At 39.2% G+C, this 16,080-nt stretch overlaps 2 protein-coding genes across 7 annotated transcripts in view; both read left to right on the top strand.

Annotated features, from left to right (window-relative positions):
- The window catches only part of LOC109967934 (5-hydroxytryptamine receptor 3A-like), a 10,479-nt gene extending 2,911 nt beyond the window's left edge, over positions 1 to 7,568 (top strand). The window contains exons 1-10 of one of the 6 annotated variants that reach the window (XM_020613855.1): positions 2,052 to 2,134; positions 2,811 to 2,971; positions 3,995 to 4,039; positions 4,130 to 4,239; positions 4,589 to 4,758; positions 4,906 to 5,084; positions 5,474 to 5,684; positions 5,794 to 5,958; positions 6,169 to 6,254; positions 6,474 to 7,568. In XM_020613855.1, coding sequence (XP_020469511.1) covers positions 2,894 to 2,971; positions 3,995 to 4,039; positions 4,130 to 4,239; positions 4,589 to 4,758; positions 4,906 to 5,084; positions 5,474 to 5,684; positions 5,794 to 5,958; positions 6,169 to 6,254; positions 6,474 to 6,698 — 1,269 coding nt within the window. In that variant the 5' untranslated portion in view covers positions 2,052 to 2,134; positions 2,811 to 2,893 and the 3' untranslated portion in view covers positions 6,699 to 7,568. Of the gene's footprint in view, positions 1 to 2,051; positions 2,135 to 2,354; positions 2,428 to 2,810; positions 2,972 to 3,060; positions 3,227 to 3,994; positions 4,040 to 4,129; positions 4,240 to 4,588; positions 4,759 to 4,905; positions 5,085 to 5,473; positions 5,685 to 5,793; positions 5,959 to 6,168; positions 6,255 to 6,473 lie in introns of those variants that run through there. The other 5 variants (XM_020613856.1, XM_020613858.1, XM_020613854.1 and 2 more) reach the window with 5 other exon arrangements.
- A 739-nt stretch (positions 7,569 to 8,307) lies between these two features.
- lrrc59 (leucine rich repeat containing 59) lies at positions 8,308 to 14,879 on the top strand. The gene is made up of 9 exons (XM_020613885.1): positions 8,308 to 8,701; positions 9,692 to 9,751; positions 9,990 to 10,148; positions 10,671 to 10,775; positions 10,866 to 10,938; positions 11,060 to 11,254; positions 11,716 to 11,979; positions 12,296 to 12,421; positions 14,764 to 14,879. Exons 1-9 carry the CDS (start codon positions 8,600 to 8,602, stop codon positions 14,877 to 14,879), a joined length of 1,200 nt encoding a protein of 399 aa, XP_020469541.1. The 5' UTR covers positions 8,308 to 8,599.
- Positions 14,880 to 16,080: the final 1,201 nt, after the last annotated feature.

The raw sequence follows: 16,080 nt of genomic DNA, 5'->3' as shown, positions 1-16,080 counted from the left end.
ATCGGAGGTCAGACACGGAGAATCAGGCAAGATAAGAATGCTGGAAAGTCAGAGCTGGGGTCTAGAACAATCTGGCAGCGTCCTGTGGGAGGACGCTGCCTAAAAGGAAACAAAAAACAGGTGCAAACAATAAGGAACAGGTGAACTAATGATGATTAAATAAAAGGGCCAAAACTGAGGTGAAACAAAACAGGAAGTGATGTGAAAATAAAAGCCTGACCGGAAACAGCGGAACCGAATCATGACACCTTGTCCTCGTCCTAGTCTCCTCAGCCATCCCTGCCCTACCCTGGTTATTTTACTATACGTCGACTCAGTTACTCTGTGCTCCTTAATTAATTTTTTTTTTACTAGCAGCTGGGTCTACACTCTTGAGTCCTACCTCAATTCTCCCTCACCCTTCTGGTGAATGGGACAAACCATAATAATTAGGCACACCTATCTAGTATAATGCAGTCTAATGTAATAAATCCAACTGCAAATGATAATAGCCTTTAACAGCTCTGCTAATGCAGCAGAGTGAACGTTTGTGGGTGGATTTCAAACTTAAGAGCCTACTTAAAGGACTGCAAGGCGCACTCTAGAAGTGATTTATTGGTTGAGTAGGTGAACTGATCCATATCGCTATCCATCTCCAATAATGGCTTTTCTGTGACCACAATCTCTGCCTATCAGCACAGATGTTTATGAGAAACCAGATTAAGAGTCTAAATACGGTTTTGAACTAAATGCTGATGTACTTATATTACAGTTTTTCTGAATTGCTAATACACGTTTCTTGAAACCACCACTCATTTTCTCAAAACCTTAAACACAAATCCAAATACTCAAACTAAATTCACAAAACCTCTGACTCGTCTGACAAAATCTAGCAACTGCTTCCAAACCATGTCACCAGCACTCAAATTTTGAACAATGCTTTCAGATCATACACAAATGAGTCAATCATATACACACTACAGCTCAGTCATTAGACACTACATCAAAAAAAGGAGAACACAGCATCCAGGACATGTAGTTACAACAAAAAAAGTTTATTGTATAGTGAATTTACCAAAAACCATGTTACGATCAAAATAGAAGAAGAAGAAAAACACATCAGAAAGATTATTCTGCCTCAGGATCACGTCTTTGAGCTGGGCCTGGCCAGAGGGCTTCATTTATGTCACAGGCAATGTTGTCCCTTGCCAGGCAACGGGCAAAAAAACCCTCTGGTGTGGCGGATCCATCCTTGACAAGACTGCACCTTTATGTCACCACAGGCCAGTTCCATTGCCTGTAAGAGATTTTCCCTGGTATATGGGTTTCAGTCATAGACTTTCTACCACCATGCAAAGCAAAACTCTTTTGTTGGGTTGAGGACAGTGCTTTATGGAGAAAGGACCATATTCTGTTCCTGGTCTTACTCTTCGTCATCCTTTTTTCCAACACCTCATATTCCTTTACCTCTCATATTGTTATCCATAGTTGATGGATGTACCCGTGTCATCAGTGCACTTTTTCATGAGGTGTGTGTTTGAAGTGGTAGAGCCAGCAGGTCATCACAGTGCGAATTGTGTTTTAGTGGGAATGTGTTTGGAGTTCAGCAAAAAGAGTGCATGAGATGTGTTAACAGAGTCTAAGTGCCTGAACTTGTTTAAGGTTTTGCAGAAAGAGTGATTTATTCGACAAATTGGTTTAGGCTATTGAGAATTTGGTTCAGAGAATGGAGTTTATTGTTTTAGCAATTGTGAAAAACTGTAATGTACCCACAGTGGTGATGATGTTGTGCAGGTATGATGTTTACCATGTTCAACATATTAGTGTACTGAGTTGACATGCTAATATTTGCTGATTAGCACGCGACACAAAATCTAGCTGAGGCTGATGGGAGTGTCGTCGGTTTTGCAGGGGCAAGTGTTGGACAAATTAAAATGCTGACCTGATGATGGTGCCAGAGGAAAAGGTCCCCCACTCAACCATGCAGATCATTTGTCCCTACGCTCTCATTTGACCCATGGGACCTTTTTCTGAAACAGGCTAGCACCTCTAGAGTAGATATGCCACAGACAAACTGTTAAAAATCACTGTTGTAAAATAGCAAAATAATCCTTCTATGATGTGACAACATAGTTAGGTTGAGATCATAGTTTGGGTAAGTATTTTGAAATTTTCTTATATCCTTCTTGATCTGGGTTTTGATCCAGTCTTGTCTTTCAGGGCTATGGACAATTCTCTCAACCTCATGGCTTTGTTTTTAACTCTGACATACACCATCAACTATGAAACCTAATATAGACAGCTGTGTGCCTTTCCTAATTATATCCAGTAGCATTAAATTAGGCACAGGTGGACTCAAGCTTTAGAGACATCTCAATGACCACTGATAGGAATAGGATGCACCAGGGCTCCACTGCTAGTGTCATAACAAAGGGTGTGAATAGATATGTAAATTGAATTTTTCAAGCTTTTATTCTTAATAAATTTACAAAACACTCCAAAAACTTATTTTCACTTACAGAGTATTGTGTGTAAAAAACACTCCAAAAACCTGTTTTCACTTAGACTATTGTGTGTAGATTGATGAGAAAAAAAATTCAACAGAGTTCATTTTAAGATGAGTCTGAAACATAAAATGAAGAAAAGGGCCTGAATACTTTCCATACTGACTGTAAACACTGATTTTTTTATGACAACTGAGAACATATAGGGCAGACATACAGAAGGTGCTCGAAAGGTCTAATTTAAAGGCAAAACAAAGAATATGATCATCACTATCATGTTTCTATATTGACTTCCTTCCTGAATGTGTCCTGGTGTTTCCACTGTAGATGGGGCGTCCTCTGTGGGCAACTGCAGTTATCAAGCTGTTTTAAAGCACTTGGACTTGACCAGAAATAATCAACTGTTCTACATGTCCCGGCCAGTTGATAACCACACAAAGACCACCCACGTATTCCTGGATGTAAAGCTCTATGCCATTCTAGACATAGTAAGTGATTACTTATAGCTTAAAACAATAATTATTCTGTCCTTTGTTGAGGAGATTTACTGATGCCATTTTTCTGTTTGCTCATGTAGCATGACATCACAAAATAACATTTTATCAGCTGGAAGGAGCATATGATAAGTTCTTGGTGTTTACAGCTGCAGCATGTGACCATTTATGAAGCACTGATTAATTTAACCTCACATCAGTTTGTTCAGTAAGCCTCCATGGTCATGGCCATTATAGAGGTGGTAAGAGGTAAGCACAAAATTACTATCACTCTGTCCAGTTATATGTTTTGGTTCCATTTGTGTTTATTTGCCAGATTAGTTTGATTAGTTTAGTGGAAAGCTAAATTCGGTGCTGTGGGTAGAACGATAGTGGTGGGTAGAGCAGTGGTCTCCCAACTGAAAAGTTGAAGGTTTGAATCTCAGTGCCTGCAGTCCACATGTCGAAGTGTCCTTGGGCAAGAGACTGGACAGCGGCCCGGGGCCTCTACAGCTCCAAACAAAATTTCGTTGTACATGTCACAATAAAATAAAGCTGCTGCTTCTTCTTCTTCAAAGAGATGTGGCACATTCTCACAGTGCGACTGGGTTGTCTATAGATACATCCCTGCCAAAACATTTAAGGGTGTCTCAGATTGCCAGCTCAGTATTTGAGAAAATGTAGGTACATATTTGTAAGTGCAGAATCAAATGTGAGAACCTGCTTGTTTCTGAGCCTGTGCTCTCAGATTTCTCCACTGGGTTTTGTGTGGAAATCTGTCAATGACAAAATATTTGAAAGTGCACAAAACAATTTCTGAGCACTAGCTGAGTTGTAAACTGAATAGTGCTTGAAATGTGGATTGTGTGCCCTCAGATGTTTTGATGGGGGTTCTGCTTTCATATTTGTCTGCTCAAAACTTTGTCATATGAACTCTGCTTTTTGTGAACTTGACATAACTTGTATTAAAATCAGTTTTCAAACACTTGCCAGGTTGTCTGTGTGGGAGGATTTTCACTTTTGTTTTTTTGGTCATAGAAAGAGAAGGACCAGCAATTTGTTCCTTACGTTTGGATTACCATGGTGAGTTCTCTCTCAGGAAGAAGGACATTTTTTCCTACCACCCAAATTTCTTTTCTTTAAATGCGTTGTTCTCCTTGTTGTCCTCTGTAGGAGTGGCATAATGACTACATTTATTGGGATCCTGATCAATTTTGCAGTATTAAGTCTGTGTCTGTTCCTAGTGAAGTGATGTGGAAGCCAGATATCACTATTGAGGAGATGTAAGTGTTTGCACTCACACTCACACTCACAGATCAACCAACAGCACAGCCACAACGGTAACTGGTGAAGGCATCATGTTAAAAAACAAATGGAAACTGAAGAATTTAGATTATTTTAATCATGTTTTCACTTAATGACTTGAATATCTGAAATGCCTAACCATCATCCACTCAACCAAGTTTGTGTTTGATGTGATAGCAGAGATCAGGACAGTACATGCAATTTATGGCAGGCAATAAATGCCTCCAACAGAGATACTGCAGTTACATACGTCAGTGTATTTTTGATTATGTTGCATAGTATAACAGATAATACAATGTATGAAACTGTCTGTGTGTTCTTATACAGGACAGAGAGGGACAAGGCTCCCCCTTCTCCTTATCTAATTATTACAAATAACGGTACTGTCAAAGTTGCAAACGACCAGGTGTTGGTCAGCACGTGCACCATGGAAACCTATAAATTCCCCTTTGACATTCAGCGCTGTACCCTCACCTTCACATCTATTGTACACAGTGGTGAGCCTGTAATATGTTGTGTTTAATGTTCATGTGTTACGATCTCTGATTTCATGCTCTTGCTTTAATTACTTTACAATTTATTGTTACATGAGCACACATTTCCAGATATAGTCTTTTTTGTAAATCTGAAAAGAAACCTTGCAGTTTTATGTTTTTCTTCAGTCAAGGAACTCGAGCTCAAGCCCTTCGTTAACTCCGCAGAGGCCACAGAGGACTCACGCGAAGTAATGCGGACCCAGAGCGAGTGGCTGTTCATCAGCATGAATGTCAGCAACAAAAGTATTGAAATGGATGGCTTTAACCAAAGTTTTGTCATTTACACTGTAAGTATTTCTGGATGCAGACACAGAGCTGTAAAGTTACAGTTTTATCAGTTTCCTCTTTTTTACTTTTTTTGCTTTCACTGATCTGAAAATGTGAAAACATACTGTATAATGTATAAACATATTTGGTTTCCAGTATATATTCACTGCTACTTTTTGTTTCCTTGAGCAAAATTCTGAATGTAGGATTTCAGCCCTTACACTTTCTTTTATCTAAGAAAATGATTTGAGTGCTGCTTTTGCCACTGGAGGCAGAAAGAGATTGGGGCAGATTACTTTGTTGTTGAAACCTGCGTCTTACTTATCTGTAATTCCTACAGTTGTTCCAGTTTAATCTTTGTCAACTGTATTATAAGTCAGCCACCTGAACCTTAAATATAATTTCATAGATCACCATGAAAAGGAGGTCGGCTCTCTATGTCGTCAACTTTTTGCTGCCTATCCTGTTCTTCTTGTGTCTGGACTTGGTCTCCTTCCTGATCTCTGACAGCGGGGGCGAGAAGCTCAGCTTCAAGGTTACTGTGCTGCTTGCTGTCACTGTGATGCAGCTTATTCTGAATGAAATCCTGCCTTCCTCGTCAGACAAGATTCCACTTGTAGGTAAAGAAACTCGCAGCCTTGCTTTTATTGGACTGCACTCAGTCAGGAGCACACTGACTCAGTTAGTAGTCATTTGTCCACACTAATATAAAACACCTTCTCACTTCAGCGATCTACTGCATTGGGATGTTTGCAATGATGATGCTCAGTCTTGTGGAGACAATCGTGGTGATGTATCTGATAGAAAAGGACTCTGCATCCCAAGATGACAATGAACACATCGGCCTAGATGTGAACTGTGGGGATTCACCAGCCAACTTCCTCAACTGTTTAGGTGGGAGTCAACAAAACGGATAAAGAAGTTTCTATATATGTTTACAATCTCAGATGATCATTCAGACATCTGATCAGTTTGTGAAGCAGCATAGAAGTTTGTTGTTGCCTTGAAATCCACCTCTAGTTATTTTTGAATACTGTGAAACAGACACATTTGCATTATTTTGAATGTGTGCTAACACGTTTTGTGTCTGGCGCATCTTTCCAGAAGTTAATAAACGGAGGCACAATGAAAGTTCCTGTAGTGATTCGATTGGTGAAATGCCATCAGAACTGCGGTCGGTGGACAAAGAGGTGAGAATTAAGTTGGACTTTTTTAAAATTAAAAAAAAGGCTTTTCATAAATAAAGTTTTCTTCTTAAGAAGAAGTTCCTATAAAAAGTGCTGGCATTGGCAAAGGTTGAAAAATCTGCGTGGCTACACCTAGAACAGAATACATTTGACTCAAAGATGTTGATGTGGAATGTAATGAGTGTGTTAACATAATCTCATTTTTCTCTCCCTTTTTTTCAGGATAGTGACTGCCAACTGAAGAATGAATCCTCTGAAAAGCTCTCAGGTGAGGCTGTGAGAACACTGATTTTGCTCCTCAACAGTATGAAGGCAGAAGGGAAGAAGCCCGGCTACTGGACCAGAATGACCAAAATAATCAACAAAGTGTTCCTCGGCTTCTATGTCACAGCTGCTGGTCTGTTTTTACTCTGTATTTTTGTTGGTTGGACTAAGGAACAAGATTAATAGTGGTAAATAATGAAACATACTGCATGACTGACTTCTATTTCCCACAAGTTGTAAACATTACAAATTGTATACACAAGGTTGCATGACCCTACAGTCAACACACTGATTGTTGATGATCAGTGCGATCCCGCAGGACAATATCAAAACAAAATGTATGTATTGACTGACAACAAATAATACTACAGTTTAGTTTGTAATAAGCATTGTTGTTTTAAAGTACAATCTCTAAAAATGAAGCAAGTGCAAGCAAAGTTGTTTGCGATGCTAAATTAACATATGCATACTTATAATCCTGAAGCATACAAGTTCCAGGACATTTGTATAATTAATTTCATGCCATTTGTTTTTGTTCCTGTACAAATGTTTTTTAATCTCTATTAAGATTTACTTCTGTTCTAGGAATGTGGAAATCCAGTGCTGTGTAATTCACATCTGATATTTGTTTCATGCAGTATTTAAAAATAAAACATATCAATTTTACATTTCAAATAGTACAACTCACAAATGGCTAGTGACAAAGGGAAATTATTATGATCACTATTATTTGTATGTTGTCTCTGCAAGCAAGTTTTTAATGCACTTTTTCTAAATGCAACTTACATGTGCAAATATTTGTAGATGTTAGTAGCAATAATTTGTTGTTTCCAAGTCCAAGCTGAGACACCAGGTGGCACTGAAAAGCTTCATGAGCCATAGACATCATGAAAGTCTGAGTAGTTGGCTAAAAACAATCTGTTTCCCCTTTAACAATTTTAGACACGTTGTATTCTGAAGATATGTGTTTTTCTATGTCTTTAGTAATGTCATGCCACTGTGTGCTTTCACATTTCAAGCATTATTCTGCTTTATGTATAATAGAATAACAGTGCTGCTCTCTGGCTTTGATAGATCATTGTAATTCAAAAATAAACAATAAAAATTAAACCTATTTATTTCCTTTTTCTTGCGTTTGTGTTAGAGTGGTGTGAGTAAACCAAAACAATGAGCTGGAAGACGCTAAAATGCTCCTTGGTGTTCAGGGAAACTGCATTTGAACACCTCACACTTTCTTTGTGGCTATTTTCGGTCTCTGGGGTCCTTTTACATCTCCAGTTGGTCATTCAAATTGACTTTCCAATAAGAAACTGTCATTCCAAGGTTAGGGTTAACCTTAACCCTTCTACATTCATTAAAAGATATAACACAAAGTCAAACTTCATTTTAGACATTTGTGTCACAAGAATGCATCAAATATTTTATGAACTTTAGTGTATGCACACATTAATTTTGTTAATCTTTACATCAAATATTTTTATTTCTTTGTGTACATGATAAAATCATTGCTAATGAGTTTGATAGTTAGATTCAGAAGGTGGCGGTACTGCACCTAAAGTTGCCTGCCAACCGCCAAAAATAGATGAAGAAGAAGACGACGACGAAGAAGAAGAAGAGGAAAAAGAAGAAAATTATTGCCAATCTCTAGTATGTCTGCTGTAAAATCTTGAATGTGCCTAAGCTGATGTACACATTTTTGTTCAATAAAGCGTTTAAAAATATTCTATCTTTTCTTTGTTCCGGTAAATGTTCAGTTTCCTGCGGAGCTGCAGGTGGCGCTGTTCGCTTGCAACGTCTCCACGCTGTCGCTCAGTCAGTGACGTGGATTTTCATTGAGGCAGTCAGTGCTGCCAAAATACTGATATCAGCAGTATCCTACAGCTTTTACCAGAAACTTTCTCCATATTTACCAGCTGGACTGCTCTTTTGCTTTGCGCCGTGTGTCACCGTTATATACTGTGTTGTCTCAGCGTTCGTAACAGGCGAGCAGCGCTTGTAAAACGGGTTTTCCTGGTCTCTGCTAGTTTAGTCACAAGTGTCTACTGTGTAAACTGCTGTTGCGTGTTTTAGTCAGAGGCTCCAGAATGAGTAAAAACAGCAAAGTGTTGAACCTGAAGGATAAAATCAGCGGCAATGAAGTGGACCTGAGCTTGTGTAACCTTACTGAGGTCCCCGTCAAAGAGCTGGTAAGTTGGTTGTCTTTGTGTGAGAAAATATTATGAAACATTCAAGGCTGTGTTCTAAGAATTAGAATTACTGTAAATGATTGTTAAACATGCATTTACACAGTAATGAAAAGTATCTAAATATATTTGGTCAAGTGCTGTACTCGTACTTTGTCCGATTTATGCCACTTTATAGTACATTTCAGCTAGACATCTTCTGCAGCATTATCTGACAGCTACTTTGATTTTACATACAAAATATATGATTAGCTAATAACGTAAGGTGCACCATTGTCATCATTATTACTATTATAGAGTCCTTGCATATCTATTCACTCAGGAGTTTCCAGTTATTGTGGCTGATCTGATCAGACTAAGCTGTGCAAAGGTCTGCAAGGAGTTGTGCCAGATCCCCAATAAGAAAAACGATGTTGTAACTTGTTTTGCAATAAAACAAACAGTAGAGCCCCTGCAGTCTTAAAGATGCCAATTTTTTTTAAACAGGATAGGAATCTGTGTGCTTAAATATTATGTGTGCATAAGATCTAAAAATTAAAACATCTTCCAGTAACATTTGTGGGTGGGTCTCAATAATTTAATACTCTAATGCGAAATGAATACTTTTTGCTTTGGATACTTTAAGTACTCTAGTAACAGTATATTTGGTTGTTCTTTACATAATCAAACCAGTGCTAGAAAATGGGGGGGGGATAGGAATAAATTACAAGTATTACACAGCTAGTTATACATTGTTGCCATTGAATTTTTAATTGTATAGTCATTGGATCTATTCATACAGATCATATTGTGCATCAAATTGTATTGATTGGAAAAAAATCCCATTGCTCCATCCCTATCAAGTAGGACTGTTAATGCAGGACTTTTAATTGGAGCAGTTTTGTTTGTTTTTAGACAAAAGCTACTTTTACATAAGTAAAGGATATGAATTCCTCTTCCACCACAGCACTAACAGAATATTTAACTAGCTCATGCTATCATTTATCTCAACAGGCTTTATTACCCAAAGCAACTGTTGTGGACTTGTCATGCAACAACATTACCTCCCTTCCTGTAAGTACAAACATAGTCATGTGTATTTGTGATCCCTCATCAAATGTTGTGGCCTCAGTTGTATTACCTTCTCAGTGTATTTAATTAATCATATTGACTGTTTTTCAAGCAGCAATAGGGAAAAACGTCAAACACTCTCTGGCCCCAGTCTCTCAAGTGGAAGAATTTGTATTTTTCTTCTCTTTGTATCAGAGTAAACAGTGATGCTCATTTGTTTGTCTGGGGTTATTTTATGCAGCCTGAGTTTTGCAGCCTGACCCACCTGGTGAAGGTGGATCTGAGTAAAAACCAGCTGACCTGTCTGCCAGATGACCTGGGGAACCTGGTCAGCCTTCAGCATCTGGACCTTTACAACAACAAGCTGACTGCCCTGCCTATCAGCTTCTCCCAGCTCAGGGTGAGCGTCAGACACAAGTAGTGTTTGCTCATGTTATATTCGTTCTGTATGTACTGATCCTAGTAACATAAAGCTGCAGTGTCAGTGTGTTTAATGTCCAGGCCCTATTAGGTGACTGTATATGAAGCTGTTCAGATAGATGGTTCTTGCAACACAAATTTAGATGCAGTATAATACTGTTAGATTTTTAAAATTTGGATCAGTTGGATTATTGCCTGTTGTTCTTTTTTATTAGAAATCACTGACCTTACTGTTGTTCATCTGGTGTCCTTTTCTGAAAATAGTTCTTTAAATTGAAAAAGGTGAAACCACAGGAGTTTGTAAAAGAACAATTTGGACAGTTTGCTAGAGTAAGTCAGTCTATGGCTAACAAAGACTACATTTTAGAACTCTGCAGGTATAAGATATTAATGTAGCCGACCATCATATCCTTGCTTACATCGTGTGTGAGGTGGCATGTCTGCTTTTATTTTGATGTCTGACACAGTTTCTTTGACATTGCATGTGTGTTTTTGTATGCAGAGTCTGAAGTGGTTGGATCTGAAGGACAACCCGCTGGAGCCTGGTCTGGCCAAGGCAGCAGGAGACTGTCTGGATGAGAAGCAGTGCAAACAGTGTGCCTCTAAGGTGACAGAGAAATGGAGCATGATCAGTCGGCCAGTTTGCACAAAGTAATTTAAATATTAGCATCTAAACCTAAAGATCTTTTTTTAACAGGTTCTGGAGCATATGAGAGCCATTCAGGATGAGGTCGATCGTGCAAGAGAGAAACGCCTCCTGAGGGAAAAAGGTGAGTTTTATGAAATCTATTTATTTGAGCTTCAGAGTAACTTCGGGATGAGATAAAGGAGCTGAGCAACTGCATTTGGATCAATATATCAATAACAGTACATTCTTCATCCCTCAATCAGAGCTGGAGAAAAAGAGGGAGGCAAAGCAGAGGGAGCGGGAGGCCAGAGAGAAGGAGGCTCGTAAACGGGAGAAGGCAGAGGAGAAGGAAAAGAGGAGGAAAGAGTACAAGGCTCAGATGGCAGCCCTGGCTGCACAGGAACAACAGCAGAAGAAGAAGAGTGAGGACAAGAAGAAGAAGAATGGACAAGCAACAGGTGGGAATAAAGGTCTGAACAGTCTGCCATGATTTTTAATCACGATTAGTGAAATATGTCCTCATTACAAAACACCAGTCTCCTTAAGAATATCCAGAGATCTTGTACCTTGACTCTAACTTATAAATTTTGTAAAATGTTATGGCTGTTCAGAGCCTTGAGACATTTAAAAAAAATAAAATAAATCTGGGACTGGTGTTTTGTAATGAGGAAACAGTGTCAGCCAGTACAGTGATGTGTTTCACTGAAATGTTTTAATCATTTTCTAACAACAATGGAGGTTTATGGCACAGATGAATAAGGTAAGCCAGGACTAATGGACATTAACAGTGAGTAGAGGCAAATCACTGCTGGTTGTACTCTCTGTATGGGGAGTGTTTAAAATACTGTTAATATAGAAAATGACCAGACTTATCCTTTAAGGAGTCATTCTAATGTCACCCACTTTTGTTTCATTTCAGCAGATAAAGTCGTTGTAGAGTCAGCACCTAAACCTCGGCGTTCTCTCGTTGGTCTGGTGTTCAAGCTCCTCCTCCTGCTGCTGCTGGGATTAGTCGGAGTTGCCGCTGCCTGCCAGCTGGCCGACCTGCAGAAGGAAGCCATGTGCGTGCCAATCCGCGCTGCTATGAATGATGGCCTGTCCTGGGCCAAAAAGCAGGAGGATGTGATCAGACAACTGGTGCAGAATCTGTCATCTGTGCCAACAAGGATCTCATCTTTGGACTGTATCAAAAAAAAAAAAAAAAAAAACATTCCTCTGCCTCCATCAAAACTGCAGGTTTCCCACTGTCACCTGTGATTCCTGGGATTTTTTTATTTTTATTTGCTGAAATCATGAATCTTATTAATGGAGACAACTCTGCATCCCCTCACCACAGTTTATGGTGCTGGGAGGTAAAGATGGACAAAGGAGGGTGGGCAGATGTGGTAAAATCTTAAATTCCTATGGAATTGTTGTCACTCTTTTACCCTCTTTGTGCTGCAGCTTGTTTTTGTTTTTTTTTTAAATTGAAATCATTGTCTTAAATGTTTGCCTGTCAGCCATGTCCTGCACTGTGACCAGCACCAGGAGCTGGTTTGGGTTTCACTGCATGACATGGAGCACAGGTTACATCAGTGAAATATCAGGGTGCCCTGTCTGTGCTGCACTGGAGTGTCGAGGCAGAGGTGTGCAACAGCCAGCGTTACACCTGGCAGTCTGAGCATGTGCAGCGAAGGCTGAGTCAATGTAGAACTTGCCTCATCTGTGACCTCCTCTGGCTTTATAAGCTCACATCAGTCAAACCAGCTAATCGATACTGTGTCTGTCATGAAAACTAGAATCTGGCTGATGTATGAGGGGATTTCATCTTATCACAGATATATTATGAGCATGTATAATGGCAGGTAACTAATAGGAAGTTGAGGCAAACAAGTGCCAAATTTCACTATTTTTGAATGAAAAATTACCTTAGTCAAATATTGTTGGTTATTTTTATCTGATGATTAGCTAGTCAGCTCAGGTTGATATTAAAAAATAAATATGGGATCCTATATCAGACTATTTTTAACTCTTAAATATGGATGTATGTATTGGCCTTTAAAATCCAGTAGCATCGGGGTTCTAATGAAAACTCTTCTCAGAGTAGTGACAGAGCCTAAAGATTTAGCATGTTAGAAATACAGAAGGATGGGAATATACAGAAACAGCTAAATTTGCAACAAGGTCAGCTGTAACATAAAGTATACATGGTTTGTTATTAAGGGAATATCACTTATCAAAACATTAACTTCACTGTAAACAAGAATCCCAATCATCAGGTGAATAAAGACTAAGTTGACAGTGAACTAGAGCCCCATCTTCTTAGCTGCTATCTTGTCATCTAAACTACATCAAGACAAACAGGTGGGTTATTTTCCTGCTCTGTGTCAGGGTATCTTCATGCAAAAAGCTGCCTTTGTTGATCTGGTTCTTCTACAATTTTGTCCATGTGCAAACACTGTCATTAAATGGCTATGCAAGCTACTGCAAGATGGCTACTGCAAGAAATATTTTTATGTGTTTTTGTAACAAGAATATGATGGAAGATTGTCTTAGGATCCAAAGTGGGTTCATCAAAAAGGATTAAAACATTCATCTATTCATTTTCTACCGCTGAATCCCTGAGCGGGGTCACGGGTGGGGCCGGAGCCAATCCCGGCCGGCAATCGGGCGAAGGCAGGGTACACCCTGGACAGGTCGCCAATCCATCGCAGGGCTAACACATAGACAAACAACCACACACACACACACACACACTCCTATGGGCAATTTAGAGACACCAATCAACCTAAAACATTAAAGGATAGGATTAAAACATACATGTTCAAAATAATAGCAGTATGTTTAAAAAAAAAAAAAAGTGAGTAAAGCACAAAATAAAAAAGCTTTTATTTCCATACATGCAAATGCATTGGGAAGACTGCACATTCTATTCCAAATCAAAACATGAAGAAAAATGTATTAAATTCGTTATTACTTTACAGAAAATGAAGAAAAAGGAATATTAGGCTATTCAAAAAAATAGCTGTCTGCATTTTTCTTTACGAACTCAAACATTTACTGTATAAACTGGAAAATGCTTGAAGAATTAGCTTGTAAACTAGTTAAAAACTTGAAGAAGTTTTTTTAAAAGTGTTTTTAAAATAAGTTAAAAAGAGGTAGAAGAGATGAGATCACAGTCGTCTTAAAAAAAAAACACTTTTTTAAAAGTGTTTTAAAGGACGTTTAAAAACAAAGCAGGGGGTCTTGTCTTCTCTCACCTCTTTACTTCCTTTTCTCTCTCTCTACCTCCTCCTACTCCTTCACAGGCACCCCTTTATCTAGCCCGTATACTTTAACTGTCCAAAAAGTGATTCTTCATCTTCTTTGGTTGTTTTCATCTTCCATCTCTGGCAAGTGAATGAATAAGTCATATTAAAAAAACAAGTCAACAGCTATTTGTAACTCACCAGTGTTTCTTTACTTTTATGGAATATTTTCACATAGAGGTGATCAATCACTTTGTTGAAGCCTCCTGCCGGCCGTTAACCTCCTTACCTTTTACCCGATCTCACATCTTCTCTAACCTCCTTCCTTACCTGTACCACACCCCCATGTCACCAGTAATTACAGGTACCTTTCTCCGAGTTGCCACCGTGCTGGTTTCACTTAGCCACAGAGTCATGGTGTTTTGATTAATTACTCTGACTGGCTTTTTTTTTTTTTTTACTCGTGTAAGTTTTATTGCACATAGAGTAAAAAGCATGGGTGGGCTTAACCTGAGTAAATTTTGACCTAACTAACTTTCACCTCACCTTTCACCGCTTTCTTCTTCATGCCTTTTTCCATGTTGTGATCTGGCGCTATATAGAAAATTTAATTTAATTAAATTAGCTTGACCTTCAAGGGGGGCAGGGGTACCATTGGAGACATGGGGCACCCCCCCTAATATTGCTGCAGATAAGATTTGAAACACCGACACAGTGACATTCATATATCTTTCTCCCAGAGCCTCCAGTCCTACTGGGAGTGCTGGTGTTAGGGCCCTTCATCTATGCCAGAGGCCCTCAGCTGCAGCCCAGGATGGACATGGTCAACACTCCACAGGAGCCGGTGAAGCTGTGACACAGATTGGGCAGAGCCATTTAACCAACCAAACATGAGCAGATCCACAGACGCACATATGCATATGCACGCACACACACACACACTGTGTGTGAAATAATAGAATAAAAGTGCTAATAAATATGTTCATCACTTGTAAAACGCCTTGACGCGATTTCCATCTGCTAATAAAAGCGTGTCTAGATGAAAGGTGTTTGTAACTGCATGTGATTTTTACTTTGTCAGTATGTGCACGGCAGATATTTCAATGCGGAAGTCAAAGAAAGTTAGATGTAGGCCGTTTTGATCCACATTCCAGGCTAGACGGTGGCGGTAATACACCTAAAGCTGTTTGCCAATCGCCATTAAACATCAGAAGAAGAAGAGTTCGGCCATCGCCCCCTAGTGCGCATGTGCAAACCACGTGCCCAGGTAACGTTGACATTGACACCTGATCAGTGTTGTTACACACACGAAGCCTTCACCGTGCAGCTCTTCTGTCTGTAGGGCCCAATGTGTAGGCTGGTTATTCTCTCTGTTTGTCTCTTTTATTTTCCTCTGCTGATATCTTTAGTGATGAGTGTTTGAATGGCCTTTCTTTACTATCACTATCACTAAACATGTTGGATTGGTTTTTATTTTGACTTCTAAATAAGTCTGTAGCTAATAATAATGTTGAGAAAACAATCTCATCACAGGTTCCATATAGTAGCCTTTCTGGAGCTTTCGATCATATCATACAGTCTCATTTGTCATGGAGCATTTGAAAGCTTTTTGTCCATGCTGGCACAAGGTGAAGAAATAACTTAGGACAGATGACACATCTGACCCAGCTGTCAAAACAAGCTTTTGAGCCTTTGACAGTTTGAAGTCTCTTTAACTGGCACAGCAGAACCAGCTCCAGTCCTTTGACATCTGGATACATGATTACGTTAAAGCTGTAGAAACCTCCAGTCCCTGTGTCTTACCCACCTGTTTACACTCTTCAGGTATCATGAATGGATGAAGTGTCCTGAGCTGCAGCAGCTGACCGCCTCAGAGCCACTGACCCTGGAACAGGAGTACGACATGCAGGGGAGCTGGAGGGCAGATGATGACAGTGAGGCTTCTTACTTATACTAAGTTAGAGTAACAAGTTTTTAACATTCAGAGTTTTTACAATACCTACATAAATAAGCTAACACGTTGTCCAAATAACAGAAGCTTATTTAATACAACTTAT

The sequence above is a fragment of the Monopterus albus genome, unplaced genomic scaffold, assembly GCF_001952655.1.
Source record: "Monopterus albus unplaced genomic scaffold, M_albus_1.0 scaffold139.1, whole genome shotgun sequence".
NCBI lineage: Eukaryota > Metazoa > Chordata > Actinopteri > Synbranchiformes > Synbranchidae > Monopterus > Monopterus albus.
The sequence above is the reverse complement of the archived record's forward strand: the minus strand, read 5'-3'. Positions and strand labels throughout refer to the sequence as shown.